Source organism: Nesoenas mayeri (assembly GCF_963082525.1).
Source record: "Nesoenas mayeri genome assembly, chromosome: 16".
In the NCBI taxonomy this organism is placed as follows: Eukaryota; Metazoa; Chordata; class Aves; order Columbiformes; family Columbidae; genus Nesoenas; species Nesoenas mayeri.
The window spans coordinates 11,850,361-11,875,962 of NC_137562.1; the positions used below are offsets into that span (position 1 = coordinate 11,850,361).

The 25,602-nt window shown below is 47.7% G+C and overlaps 1 protein-coding gene across 1 annotated transcript in view; it reads right to left on the bottom strand.

Annotated features, from left to right (window-relative positions):
• Nucleotides 1-13,788, bottom strand: part of RIMS4 (regulating synaptic membrane exocytosis 4) — a gene marked incomplete at both ends in the record, with an annotated part of 46,398 nt that extends 32,610 nt beyond the window's left edge. Inside the window, one exon of the mRNA XM_080354741.1 lies at nucleotides 13,692-13,788. Coding sequence (XP_080210867.1) covers nucleotides 13,692-13,788 — 97 coding nt within the window. The remainder of the gene's footprint in view (nucleotides 1-13,691) is intronic.
• Nucleotides 13,789-25,602: the final 11,814 nt, after the last annotated feature.

The following is a 25,602-nucleotide window of genomic DNA, read 5'->3' on the forward strand; positions in this document are numbered from 1 at the left end:
AGAGGTACCAGAGCATCAGAACCCCCAGCCCAAACGCACGTGTCCACAGATTTACTCCAGTGACACGTCTACACAACTCAACACTGAGCCAACACCATCCTGAACACCTCCTCTCTTGAATCTCAGTTTTCATTTCACTTCTACAACAAAGCCTTGACCCATCATGCTGGTGATGCAAAACCCAAAACTGCCCGTACATAATGCAGGGGTGACTTCACTAAGAGCCTGGACGAGCAACTGACTCACCCACCCCAGAGGACAGTTAAGAAGTTGGTGAGGACTAGTTCCACGCCACCATCATTAGCTGCTGACTCAGCATCTTCAAAGAAGATGGTAGGAAGCGACAAACACTTCCACATCCTCCACACAACCTGCTGGGGGGCGGCAGGCAGCCCACACCAAGGAAACCAGCGAAGCTCCAGGGTGAGATGAACCCGACACACTCAGTACAGCCTGGAGAGCACTGTCGAGCCACCGATTGTCACGACACCTTCCGTCGGAGCTAAAGCCTTCGGCTAAAGCAAGTGAAGGACCAAACACCATCCAAAGCATCGTCAGCCCTCTGCAGTTTCCACTTGCCAAGACGAACGCTGTGGACAGGCTGCTGAAGCACACTTCACGGCGTGCAACCCCGCTAGACCCGTGGCTCCTAATTAATTTAGAGTGTGGATCAGTCCTCAAACACCTTCTGGTATCAGTAATACCTACTGAAAGTGATGAAGAGGAATCATTATGCACAACACCTGCAAGAGCTTGCTGTAAACACATTTGGCAACACAGGGAGGTTCCTTTATGGCACGATCTATTTTTATATACACCTAATATTTTCAAGTTTTCAACCGATTGTCAGTGTGTTTGTAGAGGCTGTTAATGAATCTCATTGCTAAAAGCAGTTACAATTCTGTAGCTATTAATACAACGTGACATCAGTTATGTCAGCTTCCGAGTGAATCACAGTCGCAAACTTGTAGGTGTTCAATAGCTGGTTGTCAAGTCGAAATAGAAAGTTGTTAAATATAATCCAAGTCTGTCCTAGTTTCGCAGCTCTTTTCCCCTTCCCGCACTGCCGCCTTAGTGGACGGAACACCTGCGGGTCTGAAGAGATAAGCACGGGAATATCAAGGGGAAAAACAGGTCGACTATTAACCACTTAGATCAGAGAGTTTTAAAACGTTCACTTTTGACTGCAATTTCCCCTCAAATCTGATGACTATAAGAGCTTAAGAGAGCAGGTCGCTAAATCTTTTACAATGTCTAAACCTTGTAAAACGTACTCATATCAAGATGTTAAGCTTTTTTTTCCCCCTCCTTAAACTGAAATAAAAGGCAGAGAATCTTTCCTGACATAGTAGTTTAGCATTAGAGCAGAAAAAATCCAGTTTCCAAACCATTTACTGAACATCAAGGGGCCAAATGCTGCTTTAATCTGCATTACTGACACTTGCAGAACACTTCTGTGTTGGTCAGCTTGTACGTAAAAGCACATTCTTAACAAAACTGACAGGAGCCTGGGATATTATTAATGAATATTTTGATCAGTGAAACATCACATTGTCAAACCTTCAGAATTTCCCCCAGAACAACTTTCATGCAGTTAATACCCTGTACAGGTCATCTTTGGAAACCCAGTCTTAGGGTTCCAAGGGAAGGGTGTTTTAGGAAAGAAATAGTTTTATAGTTTCAGGAAATTAAACAAAATTATGGCCTGAAATAAGACTTCCTGATTTTCACGGTCAATCTGTCCCACGAGCTTGCTGTCTCCCTGCAGCAGATGGCAGTGAAAACAGAGTCAAATTCACCAACTAAAATGGACTGCGGATAATTTGCCTGGTATTACTCCTAGAGCAGCAAGTCAAACTTCGCCTTGATCAACCATGCAATGTTTCATGGAGCTCTCTAGCAGGTAAGCCAGGCAGTACTGAGATAGAAATAGGAGAACAGTGAAATTGGGCTGACACGATGCCAGGTTTAGAGACATTTGGCTTGGGTTGGATCTTGGGAAAAACTGAGTTTAGGATATAGTAGCTGCCTCCTGCCCTGGAGCAGTAAGAGTGTTTGTGCAGACACAGAGCAGACAGGGCACAGGAACAGACCTGCTCCTGTTACCAGGCAGAAGCCAGGAATTCAGTGGAAAAAAAGATGAAAAACACATTTATAGAAAGATAACTTGGGACTCTGGCACAGCTCAAAGAGGAGCCCTGGGCAAAACGGGAGAGCTGAGAATTACTGTTGTGAAACAGTCCAGAAGCGCGTCCCGAGGAACAGATACGATCAAAAGTCAAGTTCTGCTCCTTCCCCTATTCTCTACCTGCACTTTCTCAAGTGTCCCATTTATCTTCTTAGTCCCTTCAAGTGAAATACTTCAGACCAGATGCTAAAATCACACACGCACAACAACTAACCCAAGCTCTCTTATTACTCTTAAAAAACACCAAGCTGAAGTAAAAAAATGTGCAATGCTGTAAAGGCCATGGGCTGCCATACAGAAAATATCTTTACCTTTATTATTTCTTGCCAAAGCTTTAGCTTACCAATAAAATATTGAGAAGAGCTTTCTGTGTGTCAAGGGAAATGAGCCAATAAACATATGTTGCCTGCACAGTAAAAAAAAAACCCATGATGCTAATTTTGGAAAATATAACCTGGTGGAAATACAGAAATACAGAATGATAAAGATGAAAAAAACCACAGGGAGAATACTGAGAATCCCAGTGGGACATTGTTACTGCAGTATAAAGTACTGAAATATTTATAGGCCAAAACCATTGATCGAGACAAAAACGAAACCAGGAGACAGCCATGGATCAGACTCTACCCAAAGCCCAAAGGATGCTCCAAACCAGCCCCACGATCGGCAGCGTCTGGAGCAGCCAATGGCCAGGAACTGCAGATGGAAATCGATGCTGAGCATTCCCCAGGATGAAAGGATCAGACCTGGAACAAACCTGGAGTGTCTTCACAAACTGAGCGATCTGGGAGCCGCCTCAGAGCTGCGGGATGGGAGTGCGGGTGGCTCTGACGCCAGGAACAGAACAGCCCCTGCAGCGAGGGGGCTGAGCCGACAGCAAAACCTGCGACAAGCAGCGCGGCAGAACGCAAAATCAGGTGCTTTTGAGTTGAATTATGTGTACGCTAAAAGCAAAAATACCTGCCCTATTTAAGACACTTGGCAGCCCAGAGAGAGCATCTCTTCCACCCTCAGCCCCATAACCATGAGCACTGAAGAAATCAGCTTGATCAGAATCACGGCGTTCCTGAAGGCCCCAGATGGAGGAAGAAAGTGCGACGACGACAGCACACGCTGACGCCGCGGTACGAGAACAGGTGTCATGGGATGCTAACGTTGCCATGGAGATGTCCTCATACCACGTAACATTTTGACACTATTTTCTGCGAAGCAGCAGCGCTGGGGCAGCCTGCGACGGCTGCTCGGAGTTCGCCGCGGTTATTACTGCAGCCGGCAGCCAATTCAAACTCTCTGGGTATTGGATTTTGACCAATCTGGCAGCTCCGCTTCCTAAAGTGCACGAGGAAGCTTTTAATGGCAACGGTTCCATAAATCACCCTGACTTAATGTGCGCTGTCTGCCAGGCTGAGCGCTGGCCTGCACGCCTACCATCAGTGCTGCTTGCCCTGCTTTCCGGACCAGCGTTTCCCATGTTCCTTCATCAACTTGTTGGAATTGCTGGATCCCCGGGAGAGCCGGCTCCCCTGCTTGCCTGGCTCGGTGTGACCGGAGCCGCAATCTCAGCCCCACACTTGCAGGGCTGTGGGATGATGTTCTGAACTGCCAAAAGCAGGTACAGCCCAAAAAACCCTTCGCTTTCAACAAATACTAGAGACCAAAACTCCCAGGCGTTTGTTAAAATACCCAACTTTGCATATTTAATACTTAAAACAAGCACAGACTATTGTCAAAACTATACTCATGGCAGACGCATCAGGTAATACTACCCAACCTTTTCCTGCCTACGTATGTTGAAACAATAAATCTTGAGTCTGGTGGGGACACAGCTGTGGACTATAGGATTCATAAAGGCAGATGCACGGAGATCGACCCTCACAAAAATGTGTGTGTGTTTGGACAAACATACCAAAATCACCATCAAAATGTAACACTGGCTTGTGACAGCAATTGCCACCGTTCTTTCGAGCTTTGGGGGATCTGGAGGAAAGCAGAACGCTGTGAAGCCTCAAAAGTTAGTCCGGACCACCATCCACCTCCATCATAAGTTTAATTAAAATGTCTATAAAGGTGAAAGGGCTCTGCAGAACCGCTGCAGAACAACCGCTCTAATCCCGAGGCCACCGGTGAGATGTCACAGCAGCTACGAGGGTTTGAGCCAGAGGGACGGCAGCTTGAACTGAACACCAGAGACAACGAAAGCTACTGGTTTTGATTTGTCATGATATCACCATCCAGAAATGAGCCGGCTACAGCAGCTGGGACTCTAACAGGCATTAGGAAGGCGAAAATCCTTCACATTTATTTTCCTGACAGTCTATTTAAAACCCAAATATGGATATAAAGCAGCAATCTTAACATCTTGAATCAAATTTTCCTAACTTTTTGCTAGCGCTGTGATGTCACGCAGCAAATACAAGAAAGGTAAATAGTAAAAATGAAAAAAAAAAGCACCCACCCACACAATCCTTCTAGGATGCTTAGGATGCTGAGAAGTGCTCAAAGAAGAGCTGGATTTCCAACAAAAAAAGAATATCTTAATCTTCTTAGACATCTTGGCTGCAACACCATGAATGTGTTTTCCATCCACGTGGCAGGATAACTGTAAATACACATTCTGCTGGGGGGCAGCTGCCCCACACTCCTGGGAAACATCGGCCTCACCTGCGCTGTCCATGGAGCCGAGTGAGGGGCAGGTTGTGCCCGCACGCTCTGTCCATCGAGGATGCCGCCGGTTCCTTGCCAAGGTGGGTCATTCTGCAGGTCACTTGTGTCATGGGGTGGGAGAATACAACCTCCGAAATCAGATCTGTCACCAGCGTGAAGTACCACTAACCATAATTATCTTTATTCTAGCTATTAAGGGTGAAAGACACAACAGTCCCTTGAACCCAGCGCTGCAAAACGAGGTGATGAGAAGGTGCCTGATAGAACAGGCCACTCTGGGTGCACCAAAAGCAAAGGTTTTCAGGGATGCAGCCCTTCGCCTGTGGATCCTCAGTTACAGAGCTCTCCTCCAGCTGCCAAAACCATCCACAAAACGGTGCAGCATTCCTGAAGCCGGAAGGACAAAGTGCTTTATCACAGCTATTTAGCCCCCTTTCGCAATCCCACACACATCCCAGCAGCACAGGTCTTGCTAAACAACACATACAGAATTCAGAGCGATACCAACGGCATAAAACAGCTCACCCCTCCACATCAATACAAGGAAATTCAATAAAGGCACATGTAAAAGGTAATAACTTCAGAACATTGAAAAATCTAAGCGCACAAATATCAGAGAGGGAATGAGTAGCCAGGCAGCAGTCCTGCAGAGAATGATCTGGAAAGCGGCACAGATTATACCCCGAACATGAGTCAAGACACTCTTGCAAAGCACTGTGTGTATTTACAGGCTGCCCAGGGGGGTTGTGGAGTCTCCTTCACTGGAGATATTCAAAACCCGCCTGGACATGTTCCTGTGCGACCTCACCTGGGCGTTCCTGCTCCCCAGGGGGACTGGACTAGATGATCTTTTGAGGTCCCTTCCAATCCCAAACATGCCGTGATACTGTGAATATTGCACACAAGGTGTGGGACACAGTTATTCCTCCCTGCCAGGGACCAGCCAGCAGCCACCGTTCACACTGCTCCTCCTGCAAGATCCAGAGTCCAGCACCAAGGGCAACACGATGCTCGCAAAACCGCTCTATGCAAAAAACTCTGCCAGGCTCCTTTAGTCCAAAAATCAAAAGGTTGCAAAAAGAGGGAGAGGGATGCCAGGCAGTGATGGTTTCAGTATGGTCATCTCTGGGCTTGGAATATTAGCACTAGGAAAAACTACTTTGCAATGTGAGGAGTTGCTCTAAAGGCAGCAGTTCCCCATGTTTCCAGGAGCAAGGTAACAGGAATCTGTTTATTTAAGCTAAATTTTAGGGTAAACTTCAACAGGAAAAGGTTAGCTAGGATGAGGATCAGACACAAGCAACTCCTCAAGACCCTTCCACCTCCACATTTGTATGAATAAGGACACACAGACATCAGCACAAGCCTCTTTTAGTCATAAAATAGTTTAGAGAAAAATGTGACGTTTACCTGTGCACACGCTGTGCTCTCCAAATGGTTGAGCACTCAAACATTCAGGCTGGCTTCTGCAAGGCTGCACCAGTTCCCTGTGTGTTGGACAATGGTGATATAACACTCCAGTGGCACAAAGCTGAAACATTATGAGCCACAGTGATTTATGGTTAAAAGACAGGGCTGCTGAGCTTTGCTGCGTTCCTACATGAAGCTGGGCTGTATCAGGGCTTCCCAGCCTTTACATGCATGCTGTTTTCCAAAAGCAAAGCCACAGATAAATGCAGATCCCAAGGCAAGCCCAGTTTGACAACAAAATCAGAGCATCCCTAATTTGTGCATGTCACCAGCAGATCTAAACAATGGCACCTACTGAGGCATCATTTGTGTTGCAGGATCCCAACCATGACATGTTTCCATACAGCGTAGTGTGGTTTTCACACACTCTCTCCCAGAAAATAAAACCAAGCCTACAAAGCAACACCATTTGGATAGATGGGTATTCAAATTGCATGGAGCGGTTCTGCAGAAGACCAGAAATCCTTATTCAAATGTGCGAACGGTGCTTCATGACAGATGGCTGAGGGAAGAGGAGAAGCCGGCGGGGCTGAGGAGCCCCCATGAGCCAGGTCTCACTGCCCCATCGAAACACATGAGCAAATTGCAGACCCTTCCCTAAATTAAAACGTTCACATTTCTAATCTAACTAAAGGCACTCAGATATGAGCAGATAGGGCTTCAGAAAATAATTGCACAGATAAATTATTCCTCAAAACAACTATTCCAATCAAACTTAATTCTTCCCTACACAAAGCAGATACATACACTCTGTCAAACGGAAATGTTGAAGCAAAGTAGTAACAGCGTTTTACAACTTGTCCTGATGTAGGAATCTGACAGAGTAAAGATAATTTTTTTTTAGCCTGGAGAACAGAGTGCTTTCGAATTAATAAATGTTGCATTAAAATTAACTTCACATGAAATAGAAGCACGAAGGAAACAGTTTCTCCTAGACAGAAAGCTTTCCAGGGACAGACTCCTCTATCTGGAAGTAAATTGACAGCAAAATAAGAGGAGATACCCTTCCCCTGCGGCTGGCAGGGGCCACGTACAACCAGCCCTCTGCAACTCCTGCGCACGTGGCCGGAACGGATCATCCTCTGAACACTGATAACGTACATTGGACCAGACGCCGTCACCTTTGAGAAAAGGAGACAATACTATGCTTTCCATGACTGCCAGCGTGTGCTGCAATGGGCAGTGCCAGGGGGACAGCACAGGGACCTCATTCACGTCCCCTCTCCCTGTAAATCCACACCTGGGTGAGCACCAGGGAAGCGTCTGCCACTCTTTGGGACAAACGTGGCCATTCTGTTTCACATTCCCACCGGCACAGCGTGAACCTGGATGAGGACTATGGCCCTTGCATGTGGCTGTAACACCAAGAGCCACACAAACGAGGACAGGGTTTTGAATCACTTCTTCCCAGTGCTGACTCATTTGCAGGGCTCCTGCTCTGCTCTGGTCTCACACGGCCACAGCAGAAGACAAAACCCATCCTCTCTAATTGCAGTTTACAGATCACATATGCAGGCAACAGATGCAGAGAGCAGAAAGCTGCTTGCGGTGCCCAGGGGATGTATGGAACAGCACGGCTTGCCCAGCTCTGCACCAACTGGGTGCATCCCCTGTGTAAATCAGTCATTGCATTTATGATCCGGATTAACTCGTGAGAGGTTGTGAGATCACCAACCTCCGCAGGTATCATCCACGGCATCTTCTAGGCGGTTGGTCCATTTCATATACTTCCTTCTGATGAAAGACTGATTGACAGCAGCCCTTCTAAAACTGTTCTCATTTTTTATTTCATTTTAATCCATTTGTAAAATGAACATCTGCGTAACTAGACCTAGAATTTGCCCAGCAGGGACGGCAGCATTTCTTACAATCACCAGGATAACCTATGGCCAAGGATACACCCCTTGCTGTGCAAGAAGAGGGAAACGCTGTGGCTTTTGCTGCTCTGCACCAGCCAAAAGCACCGTGTATCTGCGCAGGAGGGATGAGGCCACAGGCAACTCTCTACATATTTGTATATTCCAAGATCGATTCAGATTTGTCCTGCAGCATTCCTGGGATAAAGCACGGCCAGATGAGCCAGGATTACGGGTATGAACTATCGTTTCATTTGTAAAGGATTAATAAGAAAATAGCTAACGTTCCAGCTGTGCAAATAACTTCCCTTGTCCTCTGTATGTTTGCCATGTGAACATGGTTACCTACCTAACAAAAAACAAAACTGGTCAGAGGCTTACAAAACTTCAAAGGTAGCTTGGGATGGAGCAAAAACAGACTAGACATCAAAAGGACTTAACATGCTTGATACATATACATTTTAAAAATATATAAATGGACTAGTTAAAAGACTTGAATCATCATTTTCTTTAAAAATCATATGTACCCCAATCTAATACAGTACTGCAACTGAGAAATATCCATGGCAACTTGAAAACACACATAGGGACTCTATTTAATAACTTTGTGATGCTTTAATGTTTAAAATTGCAGAGAAGTTTGATGTTTAAAATTATAGAGAAGTTCAACAGATAAAACCCAGACAAAAGAGATTCTAAACTAAACTACACGTCCACAGCACAATCCTCCATCCCAATGTTTTAAATGGTTTTATCAATCCATTAAAATAATATTTCACACAGCTTCTCTTCAAAGGAGTGGATTGTAACGCAGTGCATCTGCCAGTACTCGATAGCGTGTGGAAGCAGCAGCCTAGGCTGAATTTTATCTCTAACCCAAGTCTTTTCTGAACGAGCAGCTGACACGAGGAAGGCTTGCTGTCAGTATCCAGGAGACATTTTGACTTTGGAAACCATTTTCTCTCTGCCAGACACTTAGTTCCAGCTCACTGAGACACGACTTGATTCCGCCATGTTGTAGGCAGGGCAGAGATCTGCCAAGCCGGACAGTCCCTGTGCTGGGGTCCCGACCTGCGGGACCCTCGCACATCCCTCACGGCTATTCTGTACCTTCCCCTGCTTCCTATCTAAGCCTCTCTGCTTGCCAACCACACTTGCAAGGGTACAACATTCCTCTGAGGAACACGAGTTTCATCTTGTGCAGATGGTCAAGTGGTACCTGCACCCCAGGGCACCTGCCTGGCTATAATCTCGTAAACACCCAAATCCGCATCCCTCCCAGGCACACCTCGGGTGCCTTCTGCCAGTGCAAGTGGGCGTCCTTCCCGAGGAAACCAGGACGCACGACGGAAGGAAAAGGAGCTGGAGCTTTACTGCATCTCACCCACTTACGCCACAGCACAGGAGGACGCACCAGGCCTCAGAACTGCTCCTGAATCCTGCGGTTCAGGCACAGTGCTTAAGGAAACCCCAACCCTTTCAGTGACTTTTGGCACTTCCCAACCTTTGTTTCTTTAGGTGCAGCCTTTGTCCTGTGTAGGACACAGGGTCCTTGTCGGGAAGCTCTCATCTCTTCAGAGCTGAGCCCTACTCCTGGCTGCCCAGCAGGTCCACACTGATTGTTGCTGCTACTTAAACCACCTGCACTTTCCTGCCCAAAACTCACTGGGTTTTGCACCTGCAGCTTCAAATCAGTTACAGCTGCTGTCCACCAAAACTGCACTTTCTGTTCTGCTTTTGCAAATTTTCCAAACCCCGTGCTCCGCACATGGAGCGAGCTGGTCCTGCTCCATGCCAGCAAACACATCCCCATTAACCTTAAGGATGTGCCTCATCCCTCAGACACGTGGTGTGAATTTTGGGGTTGTCCTGTGCAGGAACAGGAGTTGGACTTGATGATCCTTGTGAGTCCCTTCCAACTCAGGACATTCTATGATTTTATGATCCCGGACTGGGCAAGGCTGTGTTGACACTGCTGTCAAAGGCAGATTTCATGCACCCCTATTCCACAGTCCTGCAGTTTTAACTGCAAACTGTGCCCAGCATTCACAATCTGCAGGTTCCCACAGTCATCATGAACCCTCAGCGCCCTATTTTTAACCGCCATGCACTTGCCACTTGGTAGTTTGGTCCCTTCTGACATGTCGCCACACAAATACCAGCATTGCGAACAGCTGATCCCAGCCAAGACCAAGATCAAACATATGGCAGATCTTCAGGACAGCCAAGACTCGTGTTCACACTGCTAGAAACAGGCACCGATTTAAGGCTCACATTTCTACACATGTGCACACAAAGAGCGCGTGAACTATTTTAACCTCTTTTTAGCCTAATACTCCATAACTGAAAAATTATCAGAACTAAGGACAAATATTTATATAAATTAAACCAACAATTATGGTGATAACTGCAGTTTCAAAATCCTTAACTTCACATTGCTGGGGACCTCAATGGAGCAAACACAGCGACACTCGGCCAGCAGGAAGGACAGCAACATTACCATGCCAAGACCAAAATTAGCCCAGAGTCCTTACACTAGCGAGCATAGACAATAATTCCTGTAATTTTAAAGCCTCTCTGCAGCTTACTGGTGAGCAAAGCTCAGTGTTGGCTCAGAGTATCCTCATTGTAACATAGCTGAGGAATGAGAAGTGTATTACAGAGGAGCGCCAGTCCACATCGCCCTCTCTGGAGCGGCAGGCATGTGGCTTTATTTGCCATAGGACACATCTGAAGCTCAATCATCCTCACGCTCTGGAAACAATTGAAAGGGATGCAGGCTCTTGCTCCAAGTCCTGTCACTGTCCTGCCTACACCGCCCTCCTGCTTTTGTACACTGACATATAAGCAGGTACCATCCGCAACCACTTCATCACTGAGAACTCAGAGCAGAGGAGGCAGAGGAGCTGTGCAAGATGAGAACAGTCCTCTCTAACTCATGTCCAGAAGGTGCATAGTAAAGAAAAACAGAAGAGCCATGGCAGAAAGGGAAATACCCCATAAGTAAAAGCATTTTTCCAAAGCAGAGCCGTTTTTCCAAAACTAAAAGTGGGAAATAGTGGAACCCAGAGGTATTGTTAGCGTGGCCCAGATGTGGCTGTTCGCACATTGCCGCAGCTCTCAGAGTAGACAAGCCCTGCAAATTGCCTTTTACGCTCCTTTAATCTGCCCCACCTGTAATACCTTAGTACTTTTTTTCTCATTTTTAGATTTGAGCCCACGTTGGGCTGTTCTCCCTTTTCAGAGGAAAACGTCAAGTTTCAAGGAAACTTGGCCATTTATCAGCTCCTCTCCTTTTTTCCGTAGGATGACTATTCTCTTAAAGATGTGGTTCTTCCCTTCACACAAAATGGATGATGTGTCTGCTTGAAATAGGATTGTTTACTTTGTCAACGCTCGTGGGATCAATTTTTCTTCCTTTTCCTGCCATCTCCTATGGAGAACATCTTGCCAAGTGCAGTATTCATCTCCCTGAATGAGCTATCACGATCTATTTTTTTGACAGAAATCAAACTGCAACCAAAACTGGTCAGAATCTCTCTCAATTTCAGGAGCGTGCATGGGTATGAATTATACAGAATCTTGTCTGGCAAAATTTCAGCATTTCTTTTACCATTTCTCTTTCACGACATTTATTTTATTGAGAAAATTATACGCCTGTAGTTTTAACGCAAAAAATACAAAGCAGCTCACATTCTTTCCTGCTGTTTGCTCATACGTGTCTGAATACACACTCACAGGCACAAAATACAGGAGCAATACTGCGACGTCCCCACTGTAATGAATGTTACTCCACGCAGCTTTGCTAACGAGACTAACTCAGGCAAGCGAGATCTAGTAATAAGCTGCTGGAGAATGAGGGCTTAATTGTAGATTTATTTAATTCAGAGACAAGTAATCGTGTTGTATTAAGAGCAGCCTATTAACATTCATGCATGAGCATCCAGTAAGTGTGAATAAATACAATTTAGTGCAAAACCATTTTTCTAAGTGCTGGAAGAGGAAGCATTCATTGAAACTGTCACCATGCTCAGAGCAAAAGGGGTCGGATGCCGGGGAATGAAACGCTGTTCCAGGCATTGTGTGGGGTTCTCGTACTCCAGCATGTCTCACTATCAATCATTTCAGAAGCAACAGCAACCAGGCTTCCCAAAGCTCCCGTTATTGCCATGTACGCTCTCCAGCATCCAAATCAAACACGAACTGCAAATAAATCATCAGCAAAATTTGAGAACAAATTGAAAATAATACATCTGTTGGAGGATACAATCTTGTGCCTGACACCCCTGCATGATGCTGATGACAACCCTAGGTTAATCACGCAGATGATGAATTTATTCTTACGTCAATCCCTTTAAAAACAACAAGGTTACAGGTGTAGCAGCTAGCGGGCTGATCTGCCCGTTATTCCAGCTGGCATCTGCACATCTCGGGATGAGCCGCCAGACAAAGGAGCATGCCGGCATTTTGAGGGATGCAACCATGACAGCCAGCGTTAAAATACGCCTTAGTCACCAACTTTCATTATTTGCCGCTCAGAAGACTCACTTACAAGGTCTGATCTCTGGTACAGTGTGTACTGTAAAAAGCACCCTGCATTTATAGGTGAGCTGCAGGGAACAAAGTGCTTATCCACGGCTCCCCATCCTCCCCCTCGTGAGTCCGCCCTCCCCACGCAGCTGCTGCGCTGCCCTCCCCGCCCAGCACCTTCCCCAGCACCCAGCACCCTTCCCTTCCCATTCAACCCCATTTCTTCCCTACTTTTCCTTACCAACACCCCTCTTTTTGAGGCTTTCTCTTATTTCATGACCGCTGCCAACTCTTTGAGGCCGGATAGGTTTTTATGAAAAGGGCAAAACAAAATAAATCACTGCATCCATTCTGAAAGGCTTTTTGTACGTGCCGTGTGATCTACTTTGCCCCCATTTTAACGGATTCCCTTTTATTCCCCTCTCCGAAAGCAGCACCGTGCTAACGAACCCTCAGAACAATTAACCTGAGAGTTCACGGTGTATAAATCAGCGGCAGCCTGGACACAGCATCCAGTAGAATAAACGCCTTCTCCCCGAGCGCTGCCCTTCACCGCTTCGCCCAGCTCGGCGCAAGAGCAGGACGGGAGCGTAAACCGCTCCATCTGCAAACACGCCGGGTTCGCCATCGATCAGAAGAGCGTTTCATCGCCATGAATTAATTCCCCATTCAATCTCCACAGGCACACGCATCCCTGCACAAGCCCTCGGGCCCCCCAGCACCCTCCTGCACACGCTGACAGCCCGCTGGGAGCGGAGGGGGGACCCCTGACACCCCAAAACTGCGGTGAGGTCAGGGCTAGCGCCCACCCACACACCCCGGACACCGGCCCCACTGCCTGCCCCCAGCCCCACCGGCAGCCCCGGCTCTCCCCCTGCTTTGGGCGCCCACCCCACGCACACCCCCGCCCTCCCTTCTGCACCCCCACTCAGACCGAGACCCACGGGCTCGGCTGCAGCCCCCGCCCCACCGCGCCCCCGTACCCGCGTCCTCCTCGTCGAAGCTGTTCATGCAGGGGAAGTAGATGGCCAGGGCCTCGAAGGAGGCGGAGAGGCTGAGGCGGCTCTGCGAGCGCTCCATGAAGAGCCCCGGTCCGGGGGCGCCGCCGGGGGCCTCCCCCGCCGCCGCCGGCGGCTTGGCCAGCTTGGCCGCCCCATTCTTCACTCGGAGCACGGCCCGCGGCGTCTTGGCTGCGGCGGGGGCCGCGGTGAGGCGGCGGGGCGAGGCGAGGCGAGGCGAGGCGAGGCGAGGCGGGAGCGCGGAGCAGAGCGGTGCGGACCCACCTGCTGCCGCCCGGCGCTGTGCGCGCCGCCCCGCCGCCCGCCCCGCCTCCCGCCCGGCAGCGCCGCCGCCAATCGCCGCCGGGGGGGAGGGACGGGACCGGCGGAGCGGACGGAGGGGAATGGGGGGGTGTCTGGGCACCCCCGGTCATCGTCGTAATGGGGCCGATGGAGGCGGCTTTGGGGAAGCGGGGCGGGCCTCCCCCCGCCGGCTCCTCACACGCCCCTATGTGTCGTCCCCAAAATAATCTTGAGACTTTCAAGGGGTTTGTTTTATTTTTTTCCGAAAGTGGCAAAAAATAAACGGCAGTGGTGTAATTCAAAGAGCTGCCTGGCTGCTCAGCCCCACAGTCTCGGGGGGCAGCAGCGGGGCCAGAGGGTCTTTGGGCACCCGCGGAACCTGCAGCCATGGGAGATCATCCCCACCTCTGGAGGGACGTCCCAGCCATTGCTGGTATCAGAAGGCTCTTGTTTGCCCGGAGAAGGCTGATCCCAACCAGGCCTTAATTAGCATTTAATTCCACGTATTAAACTTTCTCCCCTTCCCTCCAACCCCATCCCAAGCGTCATTGTCACCACCAGCAGAACAGTCTTCTTCCCCCAGGCACCAAATTAAACAAAACCCCCTGTCTGGAAGTAGACAAGTTCACAGGCAGAAAAGCATATAAACCAAGAGGTTTTCCTTGGTGATGGATTGGAGGGTTAAATTAAACTGGAAAGCCACTGCCCGTTCTGGCGCAGCGTTTAAAGCAGTTCTGCCACACACCTTTGGACAGGTGCTGGTGGGAACTGGGGTGTTCCATGAAGAGAGTGAATTTTAGATCCTTCCCACAGACTGGCTTCTTGTGTTTCTTTTCTCCTTATGGAGAATTACTGGCTCAAAAGTACCAGCTGCCTGCAGGTGCTGCCTATGGCATGGGCATCAGAGTATCACCCATTCCCACTTTGGGGAAGGAAACCCAGTGTATCCTCAGTTATTCAGTGCAACAAAAGCTGGGATGGGATGAGACAGAGCATGCTTTCTGACAGTGATTTGGTTTCCCCAGCAAGGAGCACAAAGGCAGATGTTCCTTGTGCACTTGACCTGTTCACCCATCACAATAACCAAATGCCATCCCACTGGACACATGGAGTGACAGGCCTGTTTGTGCTATTCCAAAAATGCAAATCAGAGCCTAACATCTCCATAAGGAAGTGTGGCCAGAACTGCTGTATGCTGAATGGTGCAGAACAACAGCCTAAAGTAAGAAAGTGTTTTCCTCCTCCAGTGCTAGAGCCAAGCTGCAGACAACCAGAAGATGCCCAGACTGGGCTCAGTCATTCCTGGCACTTGGCTTAATCCCCCTGGAGTTTAAGGCTGCAATAGAACTAGAGACCTCTCACTTTTTGGTGCTAGAATTAGGTTATGGTTGGACTCGATGATCCTGAGAGTCTCTTCCAGCCAAAATTATTCTGTACTTACAAACACTGTTTTTGCTTTTATTTCCATACATAGTAAGCAGCAGCAGAATTATCGCCCATGATGTTACCGGTATTCTTCTCTCAAATGCTTAATAAATCAGTCCACTAAGAGTTTTCTACCTACTGAAAATCCTACCAGTTCTCCAGGAGCAGCCCCATCCAGGGCAGGAACAACCCCACTGAGCAGGCACAGTCCCACACCATGGGATGTAGAGCAGGGTGGTGATGGCAGTGGGTCACATCAACACACCACCTCCAGGGTCAACCAAGGAAGAACAAACACCAGCCCAGGAACAGGTCTTAGACAGGCTGAGCTGCAGCTTGGCACAGGCAGAACTGGGAGCCCCCAGGGCTGGACGTTAAATGGAGCTTCTGGCAGAGCAGGTGAATGTGAGACCAAGATGAGGCTTGTGAGGGCAATTAAGGCCTATTAGTGGACTCCTGGCCCTGGCAGACAGTCTTCATTACTGGTGGTACATTCAGAATAGCAAAGGTCATTTAAGTATCAGATGCTAAGCTGAGTTTGCAGGGCTTCCCAATAGAAAATAGTTTGTTTTTTTTTTTTAATCCAAAACCAAATCAAAATTTGCTCTGGAGTTGGTTACAGGAATTCCTTCATCAAAGCTAGGCTGGGCAGGCAGTAAAGCAGAAGGAACAGAATGAACTTATTACAGATAATGATAACTCCAGGTCTGAGTTTTGAAAGGCAGGGACATCAGTGAGGAATATATTACCATATGTTTAAGAAGAGATTTCAATAGCACCAATCAAGGCATTAGCAGCAGCTATAGGGACAAATCCAAGTGCATGAAAGCTCTTAAAACAGCTCCTGTCTACCAGCCCTGGCAGCACATTTAATTGGAGGAGCAAGAGGCATCTGTGAATCAAAATCCAAAATCAGCTCCCAGGTTCCTAGGCACACGAGCTACACAGAATTGCTGAGAGCTGCTTTCTATTCATTTAAAGCATGTGAGGAAAAATTGAAATGGGGAATAGAAATTTAATCTTAACTTTATGCTGTGGTCACAACTTCCCAATGCTCCTTTTGTGCCTTTTTTCCCAAGCTGTCTCACACCTCCTTCTTTACCATACCTGTGGGACCAGCCATGCTCCAGTCCTTTCCTGCACCTTTCTGCTACAGAGGGGCTTGAGCCGAGTGCTCTCAGCATCATCCCTCAGCTTTGCTGTCATCTGCCTCTCCTTCGCCTGCTACATTTTGCTCCTCAGGGCAGGTATCTGCCTAATTCATGTACTGTGGGGCTCTTTGATTACTGGTTGGGCTAAAACACCCTGAACCAAAACCACCTGCCTTAAAGTGAGACAAAATGCATTGACAGCTGGAAATCAGATGGACAGTTAAAGGCGTAATGCCCTCCAGATGCCTGGAGGAAACAGTTTGTCTTGGCCGCCTGTTTAAGGGAAATAAGGATTCGCAGTGAGGCTGGAAACTGTTAGTCCGTAAGTGTTTCTCTTCGCTGATCATCATGGACAGAGAGATCCTTGGGAGAAACTTAGAGAACTGAGGATAAGCAAGGAGGAATATTCCTGTGATGTTGTAAATAAGCTGAAAGTGCAACCAAGAACAAATAAACTCAAAGATTTACTGCCTCTGGAATAGCACGTCTGTGTCCGCTCTAGTGGAAGTGGTTAATTGATTGTTTCCCCAGCAAAGCAGGCTCTGACTGATTGAACCATGGAAAGCTCTGATAGATTTTTCCTTCTGGCTCTTTCTCTTCCCTCTCGTCACGTAGCTTATGTTTTTGTCTTGAGTCTTAGGTGTCTGGGTCAGGCTAGGAAGTTAGTTTTTATAAACTGGGATGAGAGGTTATGCTGCCCTCTCCCTCCTGTACTCGCCTACAGTTCTGTGTATGCCTGTCCCTGGCTTCTGTATGTTGTTCTCTCTACCCTGTCTGCCCACTGCTTGCTCAAAAAAGAGTCCAGGTGCTGGGAGCTCAGCTGCAATGGAGAAACAAACCCTGCTAGTGAGAACACATCTCATGCATAAATCTACTCAGGGTAAATATTACCCCTTTTTTTTCCCCAGGGTGAAGATGCTGCTGGAACCGGGCAGTTAATAGTCAGCACTATGTGATGTTCTCCAGCTCCCAAAAGCAAATGCAAGCCTGATCATCCCTGCTCTCCAGGGCTCCCATTGATTCCCTGACTTGATTTGTGTTCTTCTTGGTCTTTATGGGCAGGCTGGAGTGCAGGAGGTGGGAGGTGCTGAGCAGGGGTACACACAAGCAGTAAATGAACACTGCAGAATGGCCTGGCCTTGCCTTCCCCTCTGTCTGGTGGCTTTGCGTCCATATGGGATGATGCTGAGAGATACTGACTTGTGTGCCCAACTACACCAAGTACCACAGTTTCGCTGGGCTAGGTTGTCATATGCTTGTGTGACAATACACATTTTAACTTATTTATTATTTCTTGTTATTTGTGTTGAGGGATACTGATGACCTAAAGATCCAGGCACAGTATAAACACAGAGTGAAAGCCTCTCTCTTCCCCAAGTGCTCACTGTCTGAGTAGTCAAGACAAAGACCAGAAGGCAGTATAATTGTTCTTGCACAAGCTCAGGGTATGAGGGGAGTTTTACTTGACTTGCCCGAGACCACATCAGGAAAGCCTCTGTTGGATCTGGGAACTGAATGCAGATTTCCTGCCTTAATGTCAAGACTACGTTCTGCTTTTCACTAATACAAGCAGTGATATATTCTAACCTTAGCAAAATGACATTGTAACCCAGACAGGCTTTTCCAGCATCCTTGCTGGTTGGGATGCAGGCAAGCCAGGAGCACCCTGGTTTACTGATAGCCCAACCACATATCTGCCCTGCTGTGCCTGGGGAGCTGGCCAGAACACTACACTGTCTGCACAGTGTAGTCCAGAGTACACTGCACTTACTTAAGCCTGAAACCCCATCTAGAAGCAGATTTGTTTTCAATCTTGCTCTTCCTCCACCCTTCTCTCCTAATATCCTGTTGTCTTAGAGTCACGTCTCTCTCTGCCTCCTTAGCTATCAAAAATAAGACCAAGAAGGTGCTAAACCACTAGTGAGACAGAGCCAAGAGGATGAGTAATCAGATGCTGGGCCATCAGCTCTGGGTCCCTTGCTAGCCCTGCTTCTTTCACATGTGTCCAGCCAGCCTTGTTCTGGGGGTTAAGAAAACTCAAGGCTTCAAAGCACAAGCTGCTCTCTAATTTTACTGTTGGTGTCTACTAAATCTGGACGGGTTCAGCCCATTCGGTGGCTTCCAACCCCTGGGCACAGCAGTGTGGGGTTGGGCTGCGCACCGTCTTCTGCTTTGCTGTGCCTTCCCAAATGTTGGGTTTTTAGGTGTTTGGTTTTGTTTTATTTTGTTTTGGTTTTTTTTGTTGTGGTTGGTTGTTTTGTTTTGTTTTGTTTTTTCTTTTGGTTCAGACAGCCAGGATAAGTTAATGGATGTTAAATGAGGCTGGTTCTCTTCCAATGACTAAAAGGTGGACCCAGACTGATGAAGTGCAGGGTAGCAGTAATTTGCAGACACGTGTTGTCTGTTGCAATATTCAGCCCCAAGCAAAAGGGAAGAGGAAACACCTGCATAGAAAAAAAATGCCATTAAAAGCAGGTGCTTGCCTGTCCACCTCCCTGATTGATCATCGACACAGCACCTCCCCAGGGGCTATGCTGCTCCCCAGCTCTCCAGGCTGGGAAGTGCTGGGCACAGAGAGGGAAAGCTCGAGACACCTGGGAAAAAGAGGGTGGAAGAGCAAAAGCAAGAACACCAAAAATACCGAACTGGAGGAGACAATAGAGGAGAAGGAAAGGACTGGAGTGTTTAACCAGTAGAAAGGTTTGTAGCCACGGGCAAGTTCAGGAGAGCTGAAGGAATGGACTTGGGACACATTCTGTGGCCAGGAGCAAAAGTGAGACACTAAGTGGGAGCTCGTGTACAGGAACAGCCCATCTAGCTCCTCTGAAAACCTTCATAAGAGAAAAACCCACCTGAAAACCCAGTCAACAGTCATAAGTGTTTGTGTATTAAAGTAGCAGGTTGACTGGCCACAAATGATGGAACAGCTGAGGGGGTGAGTGTCCATCCTGCATGAAAATGAAGATGCTGTTTTTGAAAACCTGAGCCACGGTGTCTTCATTCTACAAAGCATCCCGTAGAGCAGACACTTTGTGGAAAATATCCCGAGGGTTTAGAGGAGGGGAGTTAGCAGATTGTGGCAGAATGAAAGCATGGAATCATGCAGACAAACCGCTTCCTTCAGTCCTTTCATTCATACCCGCTCGTGCTGTTGGCATTGTCACAAGCGGAGGCGATGCTGGGAATGACAGGTGGAATTTAGTGCGTTTGAATTTTAAGCAGCAATTATTGTAAAACACAATAATGCTTGAACTGGTGGGCAATTTAGCTCCAATTCCAAAAATACAGAGTCATCCACTCTAGCTGTAAATCTCCAACCTCTTTCCTCCAAGCAAACTAGCATATAGAAATGGATGAATGATAACCAAGCAAAGGAATGATGGCTGGAGAATTGAGATGGCTCAGAGCTCTCCAGCCAAATTACATAGCAGTAGTATGGCACCCATCCCAGGTCATGCTTAGAAAGATTCCAGCTTCCATCTCTCACATTAAAAGGACTGAGATTCCTCCTGGTTCCCCTGTGCACAGACACAGGCTTATGTTTGCATGAGTGAAAGGAGTGTAAATGTTTAACTACTGTTGTAACGTCAATATTCAGTGCCAAGGCAGGGAAGTTCTGCTACCTATGTGACTAGACCATTTCTTGGAAGGAGTACAGAAAATAGACATCTCAGCTTTCCGATATTAGCTTCCCAGTTTGAAAATGTGAGTCTGGCTTTTTGGCTGAGGGTGTTTGTGAGCAAACCCCATGTGCTGGAGCTCAGCAGCCCTCGGTGCAGAACACATCCCAGCTGCCCATATGGAGCACCCCATAGAGGGGACCCCCCCGGTGCCCCGGGCAGCCCCAAGGCACCAAGCCACATTTACAGTGTTTGGGGAGCTCAGCCCCTCATCAGGAGGCCAGGAAACCAAACAGATAAAGGTCTGTGAGCTCTGTGCAGCAGCAACTGGGAGCTGATTTTGCCACGCTGTGCTGCAGTCTGCGATATAAACCCTCCCTTAGAGCAAATACCTCTCAGCAGCCCAGTGAATGGCAATTTAATTTAGATTTAATGTTGGGATTCAGGTCCTTTAGTTGCCAGGACATATAATCATGTGGACAAAATGTTCCCTGTCGCAGCACGGCTCGTCTCAGCGTTCTGCTCCCTCCGCAGGAGGCGCGTCGGGGTCAGCGATGCTGCCCAAGTCGGTGGCTCCGGTTCTGCCCTTCGCTTTGCAGCACGTTTGTGAAATATCTTTGTAAAATTAGTCTCCTGCGTCTGTAATAAGAAGAGGACAGAAAGAATCCCGTGTGTGGCTTCCTACGGATGGGCTTTAATACTTGTAAAAGTTGTAGAAAATCGATTTGCTCCGGGCTCGGAAAGACATCGGCAGATTTATAGAATGAGAGGGGATGCGGCATAGCGGCTATCACAAAACTGCATCTCGGAGGGACAAATCACTGCAAACACTTGAGGATACTTCAAATGTGTTTTCATCTTGTGCCTGCGCTTATGCTGAGGCTGCTCTCAGCCAGAAAGGGCTCTTGTGTCCTGCAGTGCGGGGTGAGACCCTAAAGGCAACAGGGAAAGGGAAAAATGCTTTTTCTTCACCTCAAATGCCAGCAACAGTTTGGTAAATGCATTTCTATTTTTACTGTACTGCCGGAAAGGCTGCTTTTACCCTTTTTCTTGTTTTGCCTTGGATTTTCCCTCCCTCCTTCCTCCAGGCTGTGATAACTATGTTCCAAAATGAAAGGAAGATTCTCTTGTCTGCAGTTACCAAAGGGGCTAAATTTGTCATACATTATGCACATTTTTTCACGATGCAGCATTTTTCGCTGAACTTGAGAGGAATAACGTTACATAAGAAGCCCCTAACAGATTGTTTGTAGAAGACTGTACAAGACAAATAATTTGAAGCTGTGACTCAAACTGTGTAACTACAAACTGAAGGCAAGACCAGTTATGATCAACCAAGTGATAACGCGGGTTTTATCGTAATACCCTAAAACATTGCATCAGCTTGAAAATAAACAGAGATCTCAATAACCTTCACCAGCAAGCTCATGTTTAGCTGCACTACTCTCTTTGTCTTCTGCCGTAACCCATCCTAAACCCAAAACTAATGTGCTCTGCCTTTCACAATGCCTTATCGATATATGCCGACAACAGACTGCGCCTTCGAGTGCTGCAACTTCTCCCTGAATGCTCAGGTATAGAAAACTATAGGAGGAGATGTAAGGGATTTTGTACGGGGAAGCATGCATATCATCTGCAAGTTTAAAATTAAAGAAGCATATGATAAAATTCATTACAACTATGTCTTAGAAATACATTTTTACACTGATTGCTTTAGTAGTCTCAGAGCTATTATATTTCTTATCATCTGTCTATAAAGATCTATTGGTTCTGGTAGTACCAGTAAAACCCCAGATAATGTTTCCATGTTTTTTACTGAGACTATATTTCACACTAAGTACTTGAATATATCCCTCCATTTCTTATCTCACCAGGCTTAATTTTATTCCCCTCTTCACAGTTCATCTCAAGACTTTTGAACATTTGCAAATTCATCAAATCATTCACCTTTGTCAACCTTTTTGAGGACATTGTTGTCAACATCACTAACTCAATTCAGACTGAGTTTCACACTTTTTGCCAAGGAGAATTCTTCAAGTTCATCCAAATTGCTTCCAATCCTCAAAATATGAGGCCCACTCATTCAAATACTCCGTGAAAATACTGTAAAAACAGTTTACCATATTTTTTTTGCTGCCAGAAAGACTCCCTCACTTTCAAATTCAGCTATTAAAGCGTTTATCGTTATTGCCTGAAAAGCTGCCCTTTTTTACTTTAATTCTGCCATTAAAGGCTTGATGATCCCCATTTCACAAAGGTACCGCGTTTAACTTTCCTGACTCCGGTGGGAAACATCCTCAGTTTGCTTTTGACAAAATGGAGTTGTGGCAGCGATTCAGGACTGCCGAAAAACCGCCTTAATGAAATAAGACACTTGTCATACGAAAGAAAATATGGTTTGAATGCATCTTAGAGGTCAATAAATCTGCTGCTGGCTGGCGGTGGAGATAACTACCTTGTCTTACAAGGTCCAAGAATTGCTTTTAGTTTATTTCAATAAAATTGTGGGGGATGTTGACACATGGGCGAGCAGCCTGTACCGGCGGTACCGGAGCGGCACAGCCCCCTTGGCTGACAACCAGAGCAAAATCTGGAAACCGGATCCATCTCCAAAAAGACTTTGATTTTTTAATTTGCTTTCTGCTTGATTTAGCTATTTCCTGAAACAATCTCAGCAGTGAAAAGCATTTTCAGAATAGAACAGGAAGGTTTTCTTTCTCTGGAAAAATGCTGAAACAAGATGTTTTGATGCTGCCAGATCTGTTTGTTTGTTTGTGTCGCTTCAGAACAAAATTCCAGTGAAATGCAGTCGATTTTGTCAAGTACTTTGATTTTGGTGGGTCCATGTATGCTGGCTTGAATATTTGTCCACCTCTCTCCATTTGGGAGAAGCTGGGGGGCAGGCAGACCAGATGTCACCCAGAGCGTTGCAGAACTGGAGATCTGGCACCCGTGTGACAAACAGCGCTGGGACGGGAGGGGACACAGTGTGGGGGAAGCCAGGGGACATGCTGAGGAACAGGGGGAGTTGTGGGGTTTCCACCTGGTTTCTGCCTGGTGACAGGTCCAGGGAAACCGCTGATGTCCTGGCTCTGGTACCAGCCTCTGCTGCTGACTTTCCACGGTCACCTCGAGCCAATGTCTGTGGCCCAGTGACCTGTAACACAGGGAATAACAGTGACCCCTCAGGCAGCTGCGTCTGCTGAGAATTTAGCCTTCTTCAGGCTGCGACCCCCTTTTGAGCTGTTATTTCGAAGAGCAGCTTGAACAACACAACCCTCAGCTGGGCTGCGGACTCTCGGCTCTGTGCAAAGCAAGCAACAGCAGTAATTGCCTGGACCTGCGAGTTTTTGTCAAGACAGGCAGTGACAGAAGAATTTAAATGCAGATCCCAGCATCCTGCAGACACAAAAAGAAATCCAGGCTTTGCAAAGTCAAAGAGAAGCGGTTTGGTCCTCCTGGGAGCTACAAAATAGGTTGGGATGCCAAAAATAGCCTGCTACTAGTTATAAATGCTCCAGCTCTTTTACCAAGACATGAAAACTTGAGCTGGGTTTAATACCAGACACTTGTTTAGTGTCACTGTGACCTTCTGCAGATTTCCCACCCCAGCTCTGACTAAATTACAGATGAATCCATCTTGTCACTTCATTTCTTTATTGTGGCTCTTGTGGCCGAGCCGGGCTCACGCTGCAAAGCTTCCTCAGTGAGATTCAACTCGGTTTTTGTAACGGCTCCATTTCCTCTGCAAATTCATTTCCATGAAAACCTGGTTCCCAAGTGGTTGGTTGGTCCATGTTGTCAGGGAACAGAGGGGAATAGAGGCTCCAGTTCTCAGAAACACCCAAAGGAAACAGAAGCTTCTCACAGGTGGTTTTGGGGCTTGGGGTCACCGCTCCTTTTGATTTAGGGTAGGGGACCTAGCTGGCTTAGGACATTTAATGGTTTCACACGCTGCATGGGCAGAGCAGCAAGCCACACCAAATTTCCGAGAGAAAATACTTGGCCTTCTTAAGAGAGTTACAGCCCAAGGATTTTCCTGAGGGAAATTATCTAAACTGCAAATCGAGCTGGCAAATTCCTCCTCTAGAGACCATTCTGCTGGAGACAGGGAAATCATCTGAGCGGAGCCACAGCAGTGGCGTCACCCTGGGGACATTTGGGTGCCCGCAGTGCTGGGGCTGGGGGTGCTGCAGTGAAGTGGGGAGCGCCCACACAGGGTCTGGCAGCCGGTTCCAAGCCCAGCTCTTCTCGCCCAGCATCCAGCCCCGCCAGCAGCAGCCGAGCTGCTAAAAGCCTGGCTTAGTCCCACTGGAGCTTGCCTGAGCCAAACTGGGGTGGAACATCCGTGTGTCCCTCCATTCCAGGCCATCCCTCTGGTCCTCAGCAGGAGGGAGATGCCTCCACAGCCCCGTCCCCCAGCACGCACAGACCTGGCTGTGCCAGCCTGGTTTGCAGCCCCTGCTTTCTCCTGGACCTGGAAGAGATTAGAGGCAGGAGGTGATGGGAGGCATGGAGGTTGGTCCTTCTCCTCCCCACCTTTCTCATTCCAGCCATGACATGTTTCTCAGGCTCCTTTGTAGTTTCAGGAGTGCCAGACCCCACTCTGTGTTTTGGAGAAGCCACAAGCTGGGTGGCAGGGTTTCAGCTGGGGAGGGGATGGCTTGGAGGAAAGATGAACAGTGGGATATTCAGGGCTGGGAATGATCACATCTCCTGCGGAGGTGAGGGGAGAGGCAGCAAAGGTGGTCACTGGAACAGAGATAAACAAAGGATAATCTTTCAGGCAACAATTCATCATTTAAAGCCAAAGCAGAGAAACAATTTCCCAGCTAGTGCAGCATTAAATAGATGGACTAAACCACTTCAGCAGCAAGCAGGTGTCTTGGGGCTCAGAAAACCCATCGGTCCACAGTCACAGGGCAATTATCGTAGATGGCTCAGGTGTTTCCAAGCACAGATGGCCAAATCCCTTGCTGTAGCCACTACTTTTATTGATTTATTTGTCTGCAGAAAGGGTCAGCGATGTCTCTGGAGGACGCCTGCAGTGGTACAGACCCTGCCTGAGGAGCAGATGCTCTCCTGGGGAATCATTTCCATTTGCAAGATCTCACACCAAGAGAGCAAACACGAGCCGTTCATGCCGCCTTCGCCCCAGCCGCCTCCTCTGTCCTCAGCTCTGCCCTGGCCTTGCCACTGCCAGAGCTATTTTACTATATTGCTCCATAGCCACGTGGTACCCAGTACACATGGAAGCATCTTTCCCTTCCTCCTCCACCCAGGAGCTCCATGTGCAGCGGGCAGGTTGGCGCTGGGGCAGCCTGCTCGGTGCTCTGAAACCCTGGTGAGAAGGAGGAGGATGAGGAGGAGGAGGAGAGCTCAAAGCTACCCAGAGGC